Source organism: Falco peregrinus, chromosome W (genome assembly GCF_023634155.1).
Source record: "Falco peregrinus isolate bFalPer1 chromosome W, bFalPer1.pri, whole genome shotgun sequence".
NCBI lineage: Eukaryota > Metazoa > Chordata > Aves > Falconiformes > Falconidae > Falco > Falco peregrinus.
In genome coordinates, this window is record NC_073743.1 from 12,076,127 (window position 1) to 12,091,694 (window position 15,568).

General features: G+C 35.7%; 1 protein-coding gene and 1 non-coding gene across 5 annotated transcripts in view; both read left to right on the forward strand.

The window, feature by feature from the left end:
• LOC101923076 (A disintegrin and metalloproteinase with thrombospondin motifs 6) overlaps window positions 1-15,568 on the forward strand; it is a 166,570-nt gene that overhangs the window by 53,662 nt on the left and 97,340 nt on the right. For all 4 annotated transcript variants that reach the window (XR_008745112.1, XM_055792873.1, XM_055792875.1 and 1 more), the window contains 2 exons: window positions 2,001-2,044; window positions 5,304-5,409. Coding sequence is in view for 3 of the 4 variants with exons in the window: in XM_055792873.1 (XP_055648848.1) it covers window positions 2,001-2,044; window positions 5,304-5,409 (150 nt within the window). In the remaining variant the exon portion in view is untranslated. The remainder of the gene's footprint in view (window positions 1-2,000; window positions 2,045-5,303; window positions 5,410-15,568) is intronic.
• Window positions 9,130-9,235, forward strand: LOC129783232 (U6 spliceosomal RNA). The gene has a single exon (XR_008745170.1). It is a non-coding gene; the product is annotated as a U6 spliceosomal RNA (small nuclear RNA).

Below are 15,568 nucleotides of genomic sequence, written 5' to 3' on the forward strand. Positions count from 1 at the left end.
GACGTTAACTCTATTAGCACTGAAATATATCTCATGATCAGACCTCCATATGATAACCCATTTTAAAACAGTCCTTATGTTATTTTTAACAGAAATGTCTGGTGGTCTGAAATTAGTAAATATTTGGGTTAAAAATTAAAGCATTAAAATGGTATCTTTTTGTCTTTGTTTTCACTCACCTTTCAAAATATTGGAAATTATTCTGAAACATACTGAAAGGAAATCAGTATAAATCCTCTAAAATCAAAGGCATTGTAAGAGTGTTCTCATATCACTAGCTATATCATAGGGTTGCATATTGTCATGGTTTAACCCCAGCCAGCAACAAGGTACCATGCTCACTCACAAACCCCCTCCCCTGGTGGGATGGTGAGGAAAATCAGAACAAAAAAGGTAAAACCTGTGGGTTGAGATAAGTAAAGTTTAATAATTATTTCAAAGTAAAATGAAATACTATAGAAGAATGAAGCTGGGTTAATTAACATTGATAATATACAACTGTGGGTTGGCTTCAGGGGTGGTGGGTTGGTCGATGTAGATAAGGTGCAGGTGTGGCTGGTTAAGTTAAGTGGTTGAGAGCCAACAAAGAGAGAGCAGCCGAGGAGGGAGAGAAACAGCAGCAACAACAACAAGAGATGAGAGAACATGTGTGCTGGGTGAGGTGAAGGCAGCAGAGGGACTGTATGAAGAGTATGCTGGTATGAAGTGGTGAAAGACCTTGTTGCAGCTTGATAGTTTGGGGAGTGCTGTGACAAAATACTATTAATAATAATTGTAATGGAAAGGCAAATAACAAAAAGAGAAAGTGAAATAAAACTTGGGGGGAAAAAAACCAACCAAACCAAGTGATGCACAATACAGTTGCTCACCACCTGCTGACTGATGCCCAGCAAGTCCCCAAGTAGTGATTTCCCCCCCCCCCCCCCCCCCCCCCTCCCCAGCTAATGCCCCCAGTTTATATACTGAGCATGATGTCATATGGTCTGAAATATCCCTTTGGCCAGTTCAGGTCAGCTGTCCTGGCTGTGTCCCCTCCCAATTTCTTGTGCCCCTCCAGCCCTCTCGCTGGCAGAGCCTGAGAAACTGAAAAGTCCTTGACTTAGTATAGACATCACACAGCAACACTTAACACAATGATGTTTTTATCAACCTTATTCTCATACTAAATCCAAGACATAGCACTGTACCGGTTACTAGGGAGAAAATTAACTCTGTCCCTGCTGAAACCAGGACACATATTCAAAATATGTAGGTGTAACTGACTGCTGTGTGACCACTGCTGCAGAAAACTTTTTAATTCCATTTTCAATTCCAGGTACTTACATGTTAACTACACAAAAACTCTTTGAGCTGCTGTACTTGAAGGATAATATCTAAAATGATGAAAATTCTCCTTTAAAGTCATTATTTAGCCTTTGGCAAAAATATATTTTTCATTTTAGTTTGTTACAGTGTACTCTTAAGACACATTATCATTAGAAGATAATGAGAAGGAAACTGAAATGGCAGTTCATAAGGTTTTTTTAAAAATAATTTTTGGTATAATTGAGAGATAGTTTTTATTTAGAATCAAAGTTTAAATAGTAGGAGTTGCAATTAATTTTGTTTAGTTGATAAGAATAATATCGTAAGATGGTTCCAATATGTTCAAAAAGTAAAAGTGTTTGGAATTGGTAGCAGTTTATAGACGTGCTGCTATAACTTCATAACAACACGGTATACTGCTTTATGGAGCTAGTGATTACAAAGATCTACTTTAATTTATTTATTTTTTTTTTACTGGCAGGTGTCTCACTGGCCTGAGGCCAGCAGCTGTGAGTGTACTGCAGCCTGCCGTTTACACCAGAGTGTAGAAAATGCTGACACCAGCTGGCTGCACATAATTAAGCTGATTGCGGTCTGACAACTTGAACTATGATACAGATATGTGATAAATATACAAAATATCTTACAAATTTGATTCTTGGATATATTTTATGTACTTTTTTTCTCCTTAACAGATATGATATCTGCACTTATAAAAACAAGCCTTGTGGAACACTGGGTAAGATTAGAAAGAGAAATTTCAGCTTGTATTTGCTGTTTGTTTCCTTGCATTATACTTGACTATTAATTTATTGGCTGATTAGTTCTTTTTATGTTTATGCTTTCAAAATTTTGCAGTTTTATAAACGTGAATAATAAGTTTAAATTAAATGAACTGCTGATGGGCCTTTCTTCTCTGGCAGCTGTAATGCTGATAAAACCTAGCAGGTTACTCAAACTTACCAAGCAATAATTAGAGGAGAGGATTTACTGTTTATTTCTATTTAACCTGTCCCCACCATCATTTTAAAACAAATACAAATAAAAGACCTTAGGAAAATTTAAACAAACAAACAAAAAACCCCACAACAAACACACCCACCTAAACCAACAAAACCTACAAATCCCAAAATAACACCCTACAAAAGAAACGGGCTTTGAGATTTACACTGTTGGTCTGTTGCACACAAGGAGTACAGCTTCAGACTGTTACTTTCACAAACTTAGAATAATATGACACAGTGATATAAGTTACAGTAATATCAAACTCCTTAAAACAGTGCTTTGACAATGGAGAAACACAAGCAACCTTGCGTACAGGATGGAGAGCTGTTGTTCTCTCCATACCTAAATTTGTCACCAAAAGTTATTTACTATACTGTAGTTGTTACCTTTGATAGTGCTTTAACATATGAAAGAAACATTATTCAAAGAATGTAAATATATATATTTTTCAATTTGGATCCTTTAATATAATCCCCTCTCAGAATTAATTAAAGATATAATTGTAATTCAGTTCAGTTTAGTAATACTTTTCTCATAATCAGAGCTCATAATTAGGTTTTCTTTGTCTTTGCCTGTATTACTGTGTGCTTTGCTAGCCTTAACTCATGTTGATTTTTCTACAAGTCTTGCTCAAGTCAGCATGATGTTTGTGGCACAGGGAAATAGTTTACATGGGTGAAGGTATCAGAATTTTGCCTGCTGTAAATATAAACAATATTCACACCATGTTTCAGTAAAAGGCAAATGATGATGAATTTCTTAATGTAACTGATTTTCTTTTGATATCTGTATGGAAGAGACAAAACTGAAGAGACTCTATATTGATGTCATATAATTGTCTTTGTATTCTTAAAAGAAGAAAGTTTTAAAGGGTGTACATTCACTGATGAACTATTTGATATTTATATGTGATATTTTTAACACAGATCATTAGTGTACTATTTCTTACTGTATTAGATGTTGGCATAAAGGTAAATACAGCTTTACTTGAATACAGAATAACAGGGGATAGACTTTGGCAAATGCTTGATTTTATAAACAATTAAAAAATCACATGGTATCAGTTCCAACTCACTGTTATGGGACCCTTGGCAACAGAACCATGACACTTAATTTTCATTATAGGCATTGAATGGGAGAAGAGACCTCTTTTGCAAGGCATTTAAATATGCTTAAGTCCCACTGACCTCCAGTAACTGAAGTTAAACATGTATTTAAGGTGTTTGTGAACAAAAGTCTCAGGAATCTTTCATGGAAACTCTTAGAAAAGATAGACCTCAGATGTCTTTGCAGCATCTCTGTGGTTCCAGTGAAGAATTCATTTTTTTAAATGAGCCATAGATTGGGTTCTGGACTTGATCTCTGCCACTTTCTGCAAGCATGGTATGGAATTATAAATCATTAATCTGGTCCTGTAAGTCACTGAAGCAAGTGCTCAGTTATAAGATCTGAAGATAGAGATGACTTCACTCAAATGTGGTGAACTTTGCAGGGGAACATGGCAATTGTTATGTAAGTATTGCCATTTTGTCTTAAGAATGTCCTACTCAATTAGCATAGCATGGTTTAGGCAGGTTAACTGGAATTATTTTCTACAGGTTGCATACTGCAAACAATTTACAGACTTTTCTTAATGGATAGTAACTTTTCCTCTGATGTTTCATCCTGTCCTCCGTGGGCATGTCTACACTGGTGATTTGATTTAGAGCAGTAGTACTGTTTTGATGCAAAATCTACAGGCACACATTGTCACCTTTTGCCAATGTCAGTTTGGTTATCAGAGTAGTTTTAGTATGTGCAAACTAGATTTGTTTTGGAGAAAATTAAGTCAGAACACATATTCCCCAAATGTCCCATATGTGCCTACAGGAGACGTTAAGGTCTAAATAACTATGTGGGATGTATTCTCATGATATCCCGTAATATTTTTTCCTTTTGAAAGCTTTGAGCCACATATGTAGTGAATATGTTTGGCCTACAGGATTAAACTAGTCCAAAGTAGAAAGTTCAACCCACATACAAAGATATGTGAGGAGCCTCAATATCAGTGCTTCACTCTGCTGACCAACTCCTATGGCTCCAAATTGCTTGCTAATGTGGACACAGCCAGGAAGCACTTGTCATCTAAACAGAATAATTTGAAATAGCACTTTTCCCAGTTATAACTTTTTCTGTTATAGTGTAGTTAACTGAGCAGGTAATTTCCTTAAAGAAAACTTTACTGCTTATTTAGATAAGAAACCCTAGAGAGCAATATATTAAATAAATCTGATGTTTAGAGCTTTCTGTAGTGGCAATGTAGTATTGTACTACAATAGTAGTACATACAATAGTAGTATGATACTCTGTTGCTGAAGAATGTATAAGATAAGGAAGAGCTTTCTCTCTCTAAAGTTTTTAAAAGTGCTTGTAATATAGTAAGGTTTTAATTCCAGAAGATGATGGGTAATAAATGGAAAAGACTTCAGTGGTTAAATGAATGCTTGTTATTAACATGTCTCCTCTCTCTTATATTGATGCATTCAGTTTTGCTTTTATAATTTTTTCAATGTACCATGTGGGGCTTTTAATAGCTGAAAAAGTTGCTCATATGTTTTTATGAACCCACTAAACTTAAACATTTCTTTCGAAAAATAATGTGGATACATTTTGCTTTCTTCAGGATCAAGAATGTTAAAATAGAAATGCTTTCTTGAATTCTCTCTCCTGACTCAAGTTACTAGGTGGTCCCAAGTTACCAGAAGTAAAATTTATAAATCTAACCCCTAGTCTAGACATTTTCCAGCACTGACTGCAGTACTGAAAATATTAATGTCTAGCTGGCAAAGTAAAATTCCCCCCAGTGATTTTTGCAAATGGCTAGAAAGTTATCCTTTTGCCAACCGCTCCTTCTGTGCATAGAGGTTATTGAAAAGAATCCAGGCATTTATAACAAGGGCTTTTAAGACTGAAACACCTTGGCATGACCTTTCTGTCTCCTCCTGTTTATTAAGGCTTGGCCTCTGTGGCTGGAATGTGTGAGCCTGAAAGGAGCTGCAGCATTAATGAAGACATTGGCCTAGGTTCAGCTTTTACCATTGCACATGAGATTGGTCACAAGTGAGTGAGTTTGAAAAAATATGTTTTAATGTATCACCTTTTTAATAAAATATTAATTATTTTTCCTGCATGGTTGTAACATCTCTTTTCTGGTGCTCCATGTTTCTGTATATAGTATTAATGAGTGGCAGTACATTTTATGTAGTATATATTTCCAAGGGCTTTAACTGTAGTACTCAAGACTCGTTGTTTACCCTTTGATTTCAGGTTCCAGTTTAATCTGTGCTTTTGAGATTTGGCTCACAAATTTCCTATTCTGTTTCCTTTCTAAAATATTTGGCTTTGAAAATCTCCCCCCCCCCCCCCAACAAAAGTAGTTAAAAGGTAGTTCTTTTTGCTTTTTGTTATTTTGTCTTACATATAATTCAAACTGTTTTCATTAAAACATTGATTCTGTTGTCAATATTCATACACTCTGTCATCTTTCACTCAAGCATAAAATATATGACAGTCATAGCATCACTTGTTGCATTTTAATCACCTGCATATCATCTTAAAGAGTTATGATGTTATGAAAGTGATAAAATTTGAGTAGAGTTTGGTCTGGAAATATTTCGTGTCTTCTTTCAAAAGACAGCATTGTTAGTACGTTGTGATGACTCTAAAAATACTAGGCACCTTCTATTATCAAGAAGTTATCAAGAAGTTTCCTTCTTTGTTTACATGGGTTGACCAACACTGAGTTATGGATGACATGTTTTTCCAATTAGCTGATGCAACTGCTAAAAGTTCCAATGCAGACTGAAATGGAAGCTATCAATCTGCTGATCAAAAGCAGGAGTTGGAAGTAAACACTTATTTCCAGCCCACCTATCATGCGAGATAATCACTGGGCAAGTATGATCTCATTTATATTATGTACAAAAAACCCACTGTAGTTGCACTGAAGTAGATGGATTTTAGAATCCAAAAGCAATTGTATAAGATTTGAACAAAAATAATTTAAAACACGTGTAATTCTCATCATCCTCATTTCATTCCTCATTTACATGAGTTGAAAATGATAGGATAAAGGGAAAATATATTTCTGCTGTTGAGGAAAGAGCTCCTTCAAATCACTCATAGTTCTGCAATTCTTCTTAATAACATCTCTTATAGTAATATGTGACCTTGCTGTGAACTTGTCAGACGTTTAACCACAAAAATCATACATCTTCATTCTAATCCGTATATCATGCAACTACATCTTTTATACAAGTTATTCCATTAAATATATGCAGCTATTTTATCATGTAAAACTGGCATGATAACAATTGTTTTGAAGAGCTTAGATTTTGATTAGAATCTGAGAAAAGCAATATAGCCATCGTATATATCCTGTGATCACAGGATTATTATTTTTTTTACCATCTGTGTTTTCTTCATATCTTTTGGCCTCTTATATATAAGATCTTTTAAAATTCTGAAATCTCAGCTCTTCGAGGCTTTCATTTCCTCCTGTAGCTTGCACGACATGTGCTGCTTTGAAATAAAAGTAGAAACCATATTTATTAGATTTTATCTGATGCACAGTGATTAAAGAAAATTGCATTGCAAGCATGGTGTTAAATGAACATACCATGTACATAAAGCTGAAGGAAGGGGGGGACGTTTGGAGTGATAGCATTTGTCTTTCCAAGTAACCATTACGCGTGATGGAGCCCTGCTTTCCTGGGGATGGCCAAGCACCTGCCTGCCCATGGGGAGTGGTGAATGAATTCCTTGTTTTGCTTTGCTTGCATGCATGGCTTTTGCTTTACCTATTAAACTGTCTTATCTCAATCCTTGAGTTTTCTCACTTTGACTCTTCCAATTCTCTCCCCCATCTCACTGTGGGGGGAAGTACGCGAGTGGCTGTGTGGTGCTTAGTTGCCGGCTGGGGTTAAACCAGGACAATACCTTCAGTAAAAGCTGGAAAGAATATGTGGGCAAAAAATCTTCAAGGCACATTTTGTGCTATCCACTCATCACCCCTCATTCACCTATAATGTGACTAAATGCCTCTCTGTCTAAATCAATCAAGCTATTACTTTCTCTCGACTTACTGCTTTTTTGAGCAGGTATTATTAATGAATGTACTAGAAGTTACTTGCAAGTGTGAGTAAAATAATAGTTTCAAGGAGCATTGTAAATTTTTTTCTTTGGCTGTGCCACAATGATTACTTTTCTCTTCAGACATACATGGGAAATAGGAAATTGGCATTTTTGTCAAATGAAAAATAGAAGCATTTAAATGACATGTCTCCATTGAATATCTAACATACACTAAAAAACCCACTCAAATTAGAATCAGAGGATTGCATTTTCACGGATCATGTTTTTATTAATTATATAGTTGCTGTGGAATACCAGTTTTGTTAAAAATGTTAAAAGGGAATGGTAACGATAATGGTAATGTATTCTGGTTGACTATTCACAATTTCTCCAAAATTGGATTTCTAAGAATCTCTGATAGGAAGTATGGCTCAACTTCTTATTAGTTTCTAGTAGTTCATTAAATTATAAAGTAATGAGAAGTCATTAGGTCACCCATTCTGACTTTCTGTATATCACAATGTATTAAATTTAACTCATTTACCTTTATATTGATCCAATTAACTTGCATTTGGTTGAAGAATAGTATCCAGAAAAGCACTTAATCTTAAAGATTTAGAGACTGAGAGTGTGAATGTGATTATTATGGTCATTCTATTTATAAGTACTTTTTAAAATATGTTTCTGGCTTCTGTTCCTTAAGACTTGTAAGTTTTTATTGTGGTTTTGATATTTGTATAACCCAGTTTTGGTGCGGATAAGCAATCAAGACTCATAACTAGCTGTCTGCATTGAAGATGACCATACACTGATTAACTCTGTGGGTTTTTTTTCTTGAGGACATAAAGAAGGTATTAGATTAACAGTTTTATGGTTGTTTCTCCCTATGCATGGTTCTGATAACAGCCTTGTATTACCCTTAATACTTCCATGAATCAGATAAAATTCAGAGTGAGCACTTCAGCCTTCAGAATAGTGTCTCTAGAAATTTGATTTATGATGCTTGACTTTCAGGATGCTGAAGAAATGCTTAAGATTTCTGGTAAGCAGAAATGACACAACCAATGATTTCTCATAGCAGGAGTGAAAATTGAATGTGTATCCCCTGTATTGTCGAATGTCCTGGTTTCATCTGGTATAGAGTTAATTTTCTTCTCAGCTTCTCAGTAGCTGGTACAGTGCTGTGTGTTGGATTCAGTATGAGAATAATGTTGATAACACACTGATGGTTTTAGTTGTTGCTAAGAAGTGCTTACCCTAAGACAAGGACTTTTCAAGTTTCCCATGCTCTGACAGTGAGCAGGTGCACAAGAAGCTGGGAGGGAGCAGAGCCAGGACAGCTGACCTGAACTAGCCAAAGGGATATTCCATACCATAGAACATCATGCTCATTATATAAACTGGGAGGAGCTGGCCGGGGACTGCTAAAAGCTGCTCAGGGACTGGCTGGGCATCAGTCAGTGGGTGGCGAGCAATTATATTGTGCATCACTTGGGTTTTTTTCCTCGGGTTTTTTACTTTATTTCAATTATTAAGCTGTTCTTATCTCAACCCACGGATTTTACCTTTTTTCCCCCCTGATTCTCCTCCCCATCCCACCAAGGGGTATGTGGGAGTGGAGTGAGTGAGCAGCTGCGTGGTACTTAGTTGCTGGCTGGTGTTAAACCACAACAGTCCTTTCTGGTGAATATAAGAGCACCCAACGTGGTGCTTGCTTCGGCAGCACTTATATTAAAATTGGAATGATATAGAGAAGATTAGTATGGTCCCTGTGCAAGGATGATAGGAAATTCATGAAGTGCTCCATATTTTAGCCTGGGTAGTTCAGTCATTAGAGCATGAGACTTAATCCCAGGGCTGTGGGTTCAAACTCCATGTTGGGTGCCAAAAAGGACTAATTGTAATAAAGAGGAGAGGGAGAGAGAGGAATAAAACCCGAGGAAAAAACCCAAGTGATGCACAATATAATTGCTCGCCACCCACTGACTGATGCCCAGCCAGTCCCTGAGCAGCTTTTAGCAGTCCCCGGCCAGCTCCCCCCATTTTATATACTGAGCATGATGTCCTACGGTATGGAATATCCCTTTGGCTAGTTCAGGTCAGCTGTCCTGGCTCTGCTCCCTCCCAGCTTCTTGTGCACCTGCTCACTGTCAGAGCATGGGAAACCTGAAAAGTCCTTGACTGAGGGTAAGCACTACTCCAGCAACAACTAAAACCATCAGTGTGTTATCAACATTATTCTCATACTGAATCCAACACACAGCACTGTACCAGCTACTGAGAAGCTGAGAAGAAAATTAACTATCCCAGCTGAAACCAGAACATCAGAAAAAGTTTGACTTTCTCTTCTTAGTGAAGAAAGGAACTATTTGCTGGCTTGAATATGCTCTTAGACAGGTGTAAGATTTAAGATCCAGTCCCACTTTCTGTTTCCCTACCAGCTGAGTTAGGGGGTTTTCCGCTCAGTGTTTTTATTTGAATACTTTCTGAACTGTCTAACTTGCCCCATGGGCACTGTATAGAAGGTTAGTTGAACTGATAGGGAATTCCAGGTTCCATTGAAAGGGGTATGCCCCTAAAAGAAAGGCATTGTGCCATTCATTGTTGCAGTCCTGTTGTGTGAGCTGAGATCTGGAAACTAAATAACAAAGTGAAAAAGAACAAGTAAGAGTAAAGGGAGGTGGGAATTGAAATGTTAAAACATGAGGACAGTGAACTAGACTTAGGACAGAGAACTGCCCATAAAACTCTGAGTAAAGAAAAAAATTACCAGAGACATCTATAGAGGGCTGTATGGAGGGAGCTGAGGGAAAAGGCTGGTGGCTCAAGTAACTTCTGAAAAGTAAGGATTATCTTGATTTATAGAAGATGTAATGAATTGAAATTCAGAGGAGTTTGGCAGTCATATCTTGATGAAAAGGTGGAAGAAATAGTAAGGAAATAGATTATCATCTAATGAAGTAAATTGGTTGCAAGATGAAGAAGAAAAATAGTATTTTCTAGCATGTATTTAGTTCTGAATTAGTTCATATGGCTAACGTGCCTGCAATTGTAGCATTTTTTAAAAGTCTTTTTTAGTCTGTATGCAAAGTAGAAAAATAGCATAAATACCCCTACTGTCCATATGAGAATGTTGGTCTTCTTTGCTGGAGTACAAATTTCTAATCTAGGAAATTGTTATCCTAGAGGTACTTTCAGAAGCTGTTTGTCTTTTCCTCATTCTTCAGTGATCAGAGCTCTTCATGTTTGATCATATAATCTCAGCTGCATTATAGGACTTGAGTTTGAGTGAGATATTTTCTAGAATAAACGCATCTCCAAGGAATATATGTATTGTACAACTACTAGGAAAATACTCCAGTCTGAGGTAATAGAGACACATATACCAAACTTAAAATATGAAGCACAACTAGGATGAATTGTACTAACACCACTTCCCATCAAGTCTCCCGTGAACACATCTCCAGTTGATGGTATTGTCATTGTTTTATCTATGATCTACATTGTATGAACACCTCAATACCACCCAAGACAAGTTAAAACTTGTCCTTGCTAGATGCTTAGGGTCCTGCTAGATGCCTAGGATCGTCTGAGAATGATGACTTACATTTTTAGGGACAGTTCAAGTATCTTTTTTTTTTAGTTAAGGGAGTAAATCGACTGGACAAGCCATATAAGACTATATATATTTTTATTCTCTCTCTTTTGTTAAAGAAACATTGTTTTAGGTCTGCTTTTGTAATGCTGCAGCATATAAAAGCAGGCAACTTGTATTAAAAAAAGTATTCATTGGGATTTTAATAATGTATTGTGCATTATAAAATGAAATATCATAGACTAGAAAACCAATTCTAGTTTCTGTGATATGGAAAAGGTTTGTGTCTGTGTAAAATATTATTTGAAGTATGGAATTAATAATACTAAAATAATTTGTCTAACATTAAAGCATTCTAATCAAGGAAAAGGAATGTAATAACATTTCAAAGATCTTAACAGATGTGTAGAGAATAAATAGGGGTGAAGAGGAAGGTTATAGAAACCTTCAGGGCATCATGAATTTCCAAAGGAAATCTGAGCTCAGAAGTTTGCTTCCTGATTACAGGCAATACTTTCCACTTTGACCTACACTGTAGAAACCTGTTGCATTCATACTCCAGCTTTGTGTAGCACACAAACCTTACTTGATATTACTCTTTTGGAATGAAAGCTGGATAGCTATGGCAATGTAAACCAGGAGGAGAAATTTATGGTCTACTTTTTCTAATATTCCCATAGAAGTCTGCTATTTCCCCATAAGAAAGTTCAGGTTTCTGAATAAGCTTCATTTTTTCAGTAAATTAGAATTTACTGTGTTTTTAAGAGCTACATATGTTTAATACTAAATTATGCTAATACATCCAAATTGTATTTGATTGCAAATTTGATCATGAGCCATAACTCAAAGAGAAGAATGACTTTTAGGAAGTAAATAGGGAAAAATGTTATGCAAAGAGTGTGCTAAAATTATGTTTAATTTCATGGCAGGTATGCTTGCTATAAAGCTACCATTATTCAATTAGTTTGTTTCCCAAATTTTCAGGGAAGTAATGTGTTTCAGTAAAGTCAAAGTTGTAAATTCTGCATTACTTTAGAATAAAGGATTAGGGATGCTTCAAACCATGTAACAGTCTCCAAATGCAGGAAATCAGCAGTTAAGGTTAAAATCCACATAAAGACATGGAAATAGAAAGTAAAGTAACTTGATCCCTCCCTTGAGGAGAACAATGCAATATTGGGTAGTTTCAATAAATGCTATCAATGTTTGTGATCAAATTAATATAAATGGATTTTTCAAGACCATACTTTTTTATTCTTTTTTTCTTTTCTTTATAATGTCCTTTAAGGATGAGTTGCAATTTGCATGCAATTATGAAGCTATAACCAGTACTTTTATAACATTGGCTAGAAATATATGGAGGTCTTCCATGTAAAGATGGAGGGGAGAACTTTCTCTTATAACATGGTATGAGGGATACAGTAAAAAAAAAAAGAAAATGCCATCCTTCTATTGCTATAAAAATATGAAGATTGTATTTTCTCCAAAATTTTACCATAACATCATATCAATTTGTAAATATTACACTGCCACTAAGGATGAAAATAATTAACAAAAGCACCATGTATGTCTACATAAATTGCTGCATGGGTTACATGTACCTTCATAATTCCAATATTGTAGGACAAAAATATTTTATTCTTTAATAGATTTTGTGCAAATTCATGCTCTTTTTATTAAACAAGATAATGCTGAAACATGCTAGTTTTCCCTTTCTTCCCTCCTTGCATATGTTCTAATGTCGCTAAGAAAAGGCTATTTAAACCTATAGTAACATTTATAGATACAGTGAAGTTGTCTCTTAATTTTCTTATTTTTTTTTCAGTGTAGGTTGTAAATAGACATTCTAAGCTGTATGAAATACATATATAGATTTAAATGACATCTTTTTTAATAATTATGGGAATAAGTACAACACTAAAAAGAAATACAAAGTTTATGAAAAAGTTGATATATCTTATCTAAGCAAATAAGCTGGTAGTTTTTACAAGCATATAAGTTGCTCTTTCGATCTTCTAATACAAGAATACTTGTTCAAGCATGCCTTTAATCTTCTACTGTATTAGAGATGTACTGTTTGAAATTTTTAAAATATTCTTCACTGGTGCACTTCATGACCCTTCCTTGCCCCTTGCTTCATTCTCCATAAATGTTGAGAGCAGTGTATCTAAGTAACATGCCAAGGCAGTGAAGGAATACTTACCAATGTACCTGGTTCAAGATAATTAGCTTGCAAATGATCCATTTAATTCTTAGTATGTTTATTTTTTTCTTTCCTAGTGCAAATAATTAGTACAATGAAACTTCTTAAGGTTAAAGTTTCTTTCCTCTCTTAAAAAGAAATGTTTATTTTTCCCAAAGAGTTACATGTAGCTATGCAGCCATAAATCAGCCTCTGATAGTGGACAAGAAGATAAAGAGCTTGATTTTACAATATCTCTCTTGCTTGCATTCCTGAAACTTTGTTGCCTCATTTGACTCAAGATTCTCAGTTCCTTCCTTCCTTCCTTCCTTCCTTCCTTCCTTCCTTCCTTCCGTCCAGAGCAAAGTAAGAGCTACTGCTTTAAAAGAATTAGTCCAAATTTTCCCTAACTCATGAATCTGTAAGTGAATAAAAAATGAACATACCCTGTTGTATTTGGAGGGGGGGAGGGAAAGCGTTCTCTGCAGTTCTGAATGCTCCAAGCTAAAAAAAGCTAGGAAATGGCTTGATATGCAGATGCATTAGTACTACAATTCAAAAACAGAGATAATTGATTGCTAACAAGTGAGAAAAAAAACAGTTCACCTGAGTAGCATATTTCAGATAACTTTAGTGCTATAAAAGTGCATGGTATACAAAATAAAGCTCTGTGAGCAGTACTGAGGAGCATTCAGATTGTCTTAAATTTTTGGATAATAAATCAAGAATGAAGCATCCTGGCTGTCTCACAAAAATAAATGCTGTCATTTCAGAGACATCAGCAATAAGTGTTTGGCAACTATAGCCATCATAATTTAGAACCACCCAACAAATCGGCAATCTCACCTTAAATACAAATGAAATTGTAGGGACCTGCAGTATTGTTCCTAAACAAGATAAAGGAAGGGTAGGCAAGAAATTTACATTCCCATCCTTCCCTCTGTTTATACTGCAGTCTCTGGTTATCTATTGCTACTTTATTCAGTGCAGCCGAGACCAGTTATCTCCCCTGTGATTTTTGAGGTCATATCTTAAATTGGATGTGTATTACAAATAATTCCCTCAGATATTTTTTCAGATGAGGAAAAAGATTGCTAAGAAAAAAAATATCTGTTCCATTGCAGATGTTAGTAAACAAAACAGACACTGAGCACTAGTCAGACATGCTGCTGCATTAGCATTATTTAGGTAGTATACAAACTATAGAGAAATTGCAGGATTGTTTCAATTATGATTTTAAAGTTCTTGGTGCTGCTGCTTTGCACAGTTCTTAAATGTAATGTAGACTCTCTCTTTGAAAAGTGGAGCCATAATGCTTGGAAAAAAAGTGATTCGGAGCTGCTGGGCTAAACATCTTTCCTTGAGATGGTAGGCAGAAAGGTAACTTCATAGAAAAACTCATGTGTCAACTGAGAAGACTTCTCTCTCTCCTTGCTCATCTGGCTGTCTTTTTGAAGCCAGAATTATACTGGTAGTTTTAGACAGGCTCTTTAAGCCAGTGAAAGAAATAGAGTCTGCATGTGTTCAGTCAGTTTGAAAAAGGTAAGTAAATTATAACAGTGATGCCATGAGGAGTATTTTATGTTCCTTTCTTCCCTGCCTTTCCACTCCACTCTAATTGCAAACATGTTTTTGTAAAAGATATAGCCTTCATGTAATGATGACCAAATATAACCAATATGTTCTGGTGGAAATAAAGCTGGTACTTTGGACAGAAATGTGTTTTCATCTGCAATCCTGGCCATAGGAGTGCAAATTACTGGGCTATAATGGCATGCTGCCACTACAGTCTTTGGAAAAACATGACAATAATTGCAAAACCCCTCTCCAAGCATCAGAAAAAATTACTTGCACCTAATGATCAGTTTCCTCCTAAATTCAGAAGCAGGAGCAAGTAGAAGAGCCTTCTTGGAAGGGAATAGATGATTTAGGTGAATAAATAGTTATAAAAAAATGAGAAAACCATCGGCTCATGAAAAGGCATTGAGTCCTGTGTGCATCAGGAATAGCAGCTTCACAGACATGCTTTTTATCAGACATACCACTGACATCAGCAACATCTTTTTCATAAGGAGAGTGAGTAGAAGAAGGAAAGCTATTAAACTACATACTTTGTTCTTTTTTTTATATAGGCCCAAATGATACTTATTTCCCAGACAGTTGAAGTCTGTAATTTCTTTGACAAAGGGAATATACTAACTAGGGATAAGCTTGGATATCAGAAATAGTCAACATGATCCAATTCAACTCTTTCCCACATACCCAAATGCCCATTTCCATAAAGGGAATAATTCATAGAGATTATTAAAAACTAAGGTTTTCTATTTTAAGAAAGTATACAAAAGAAATTCAAAAGGAAATGTTTCCAT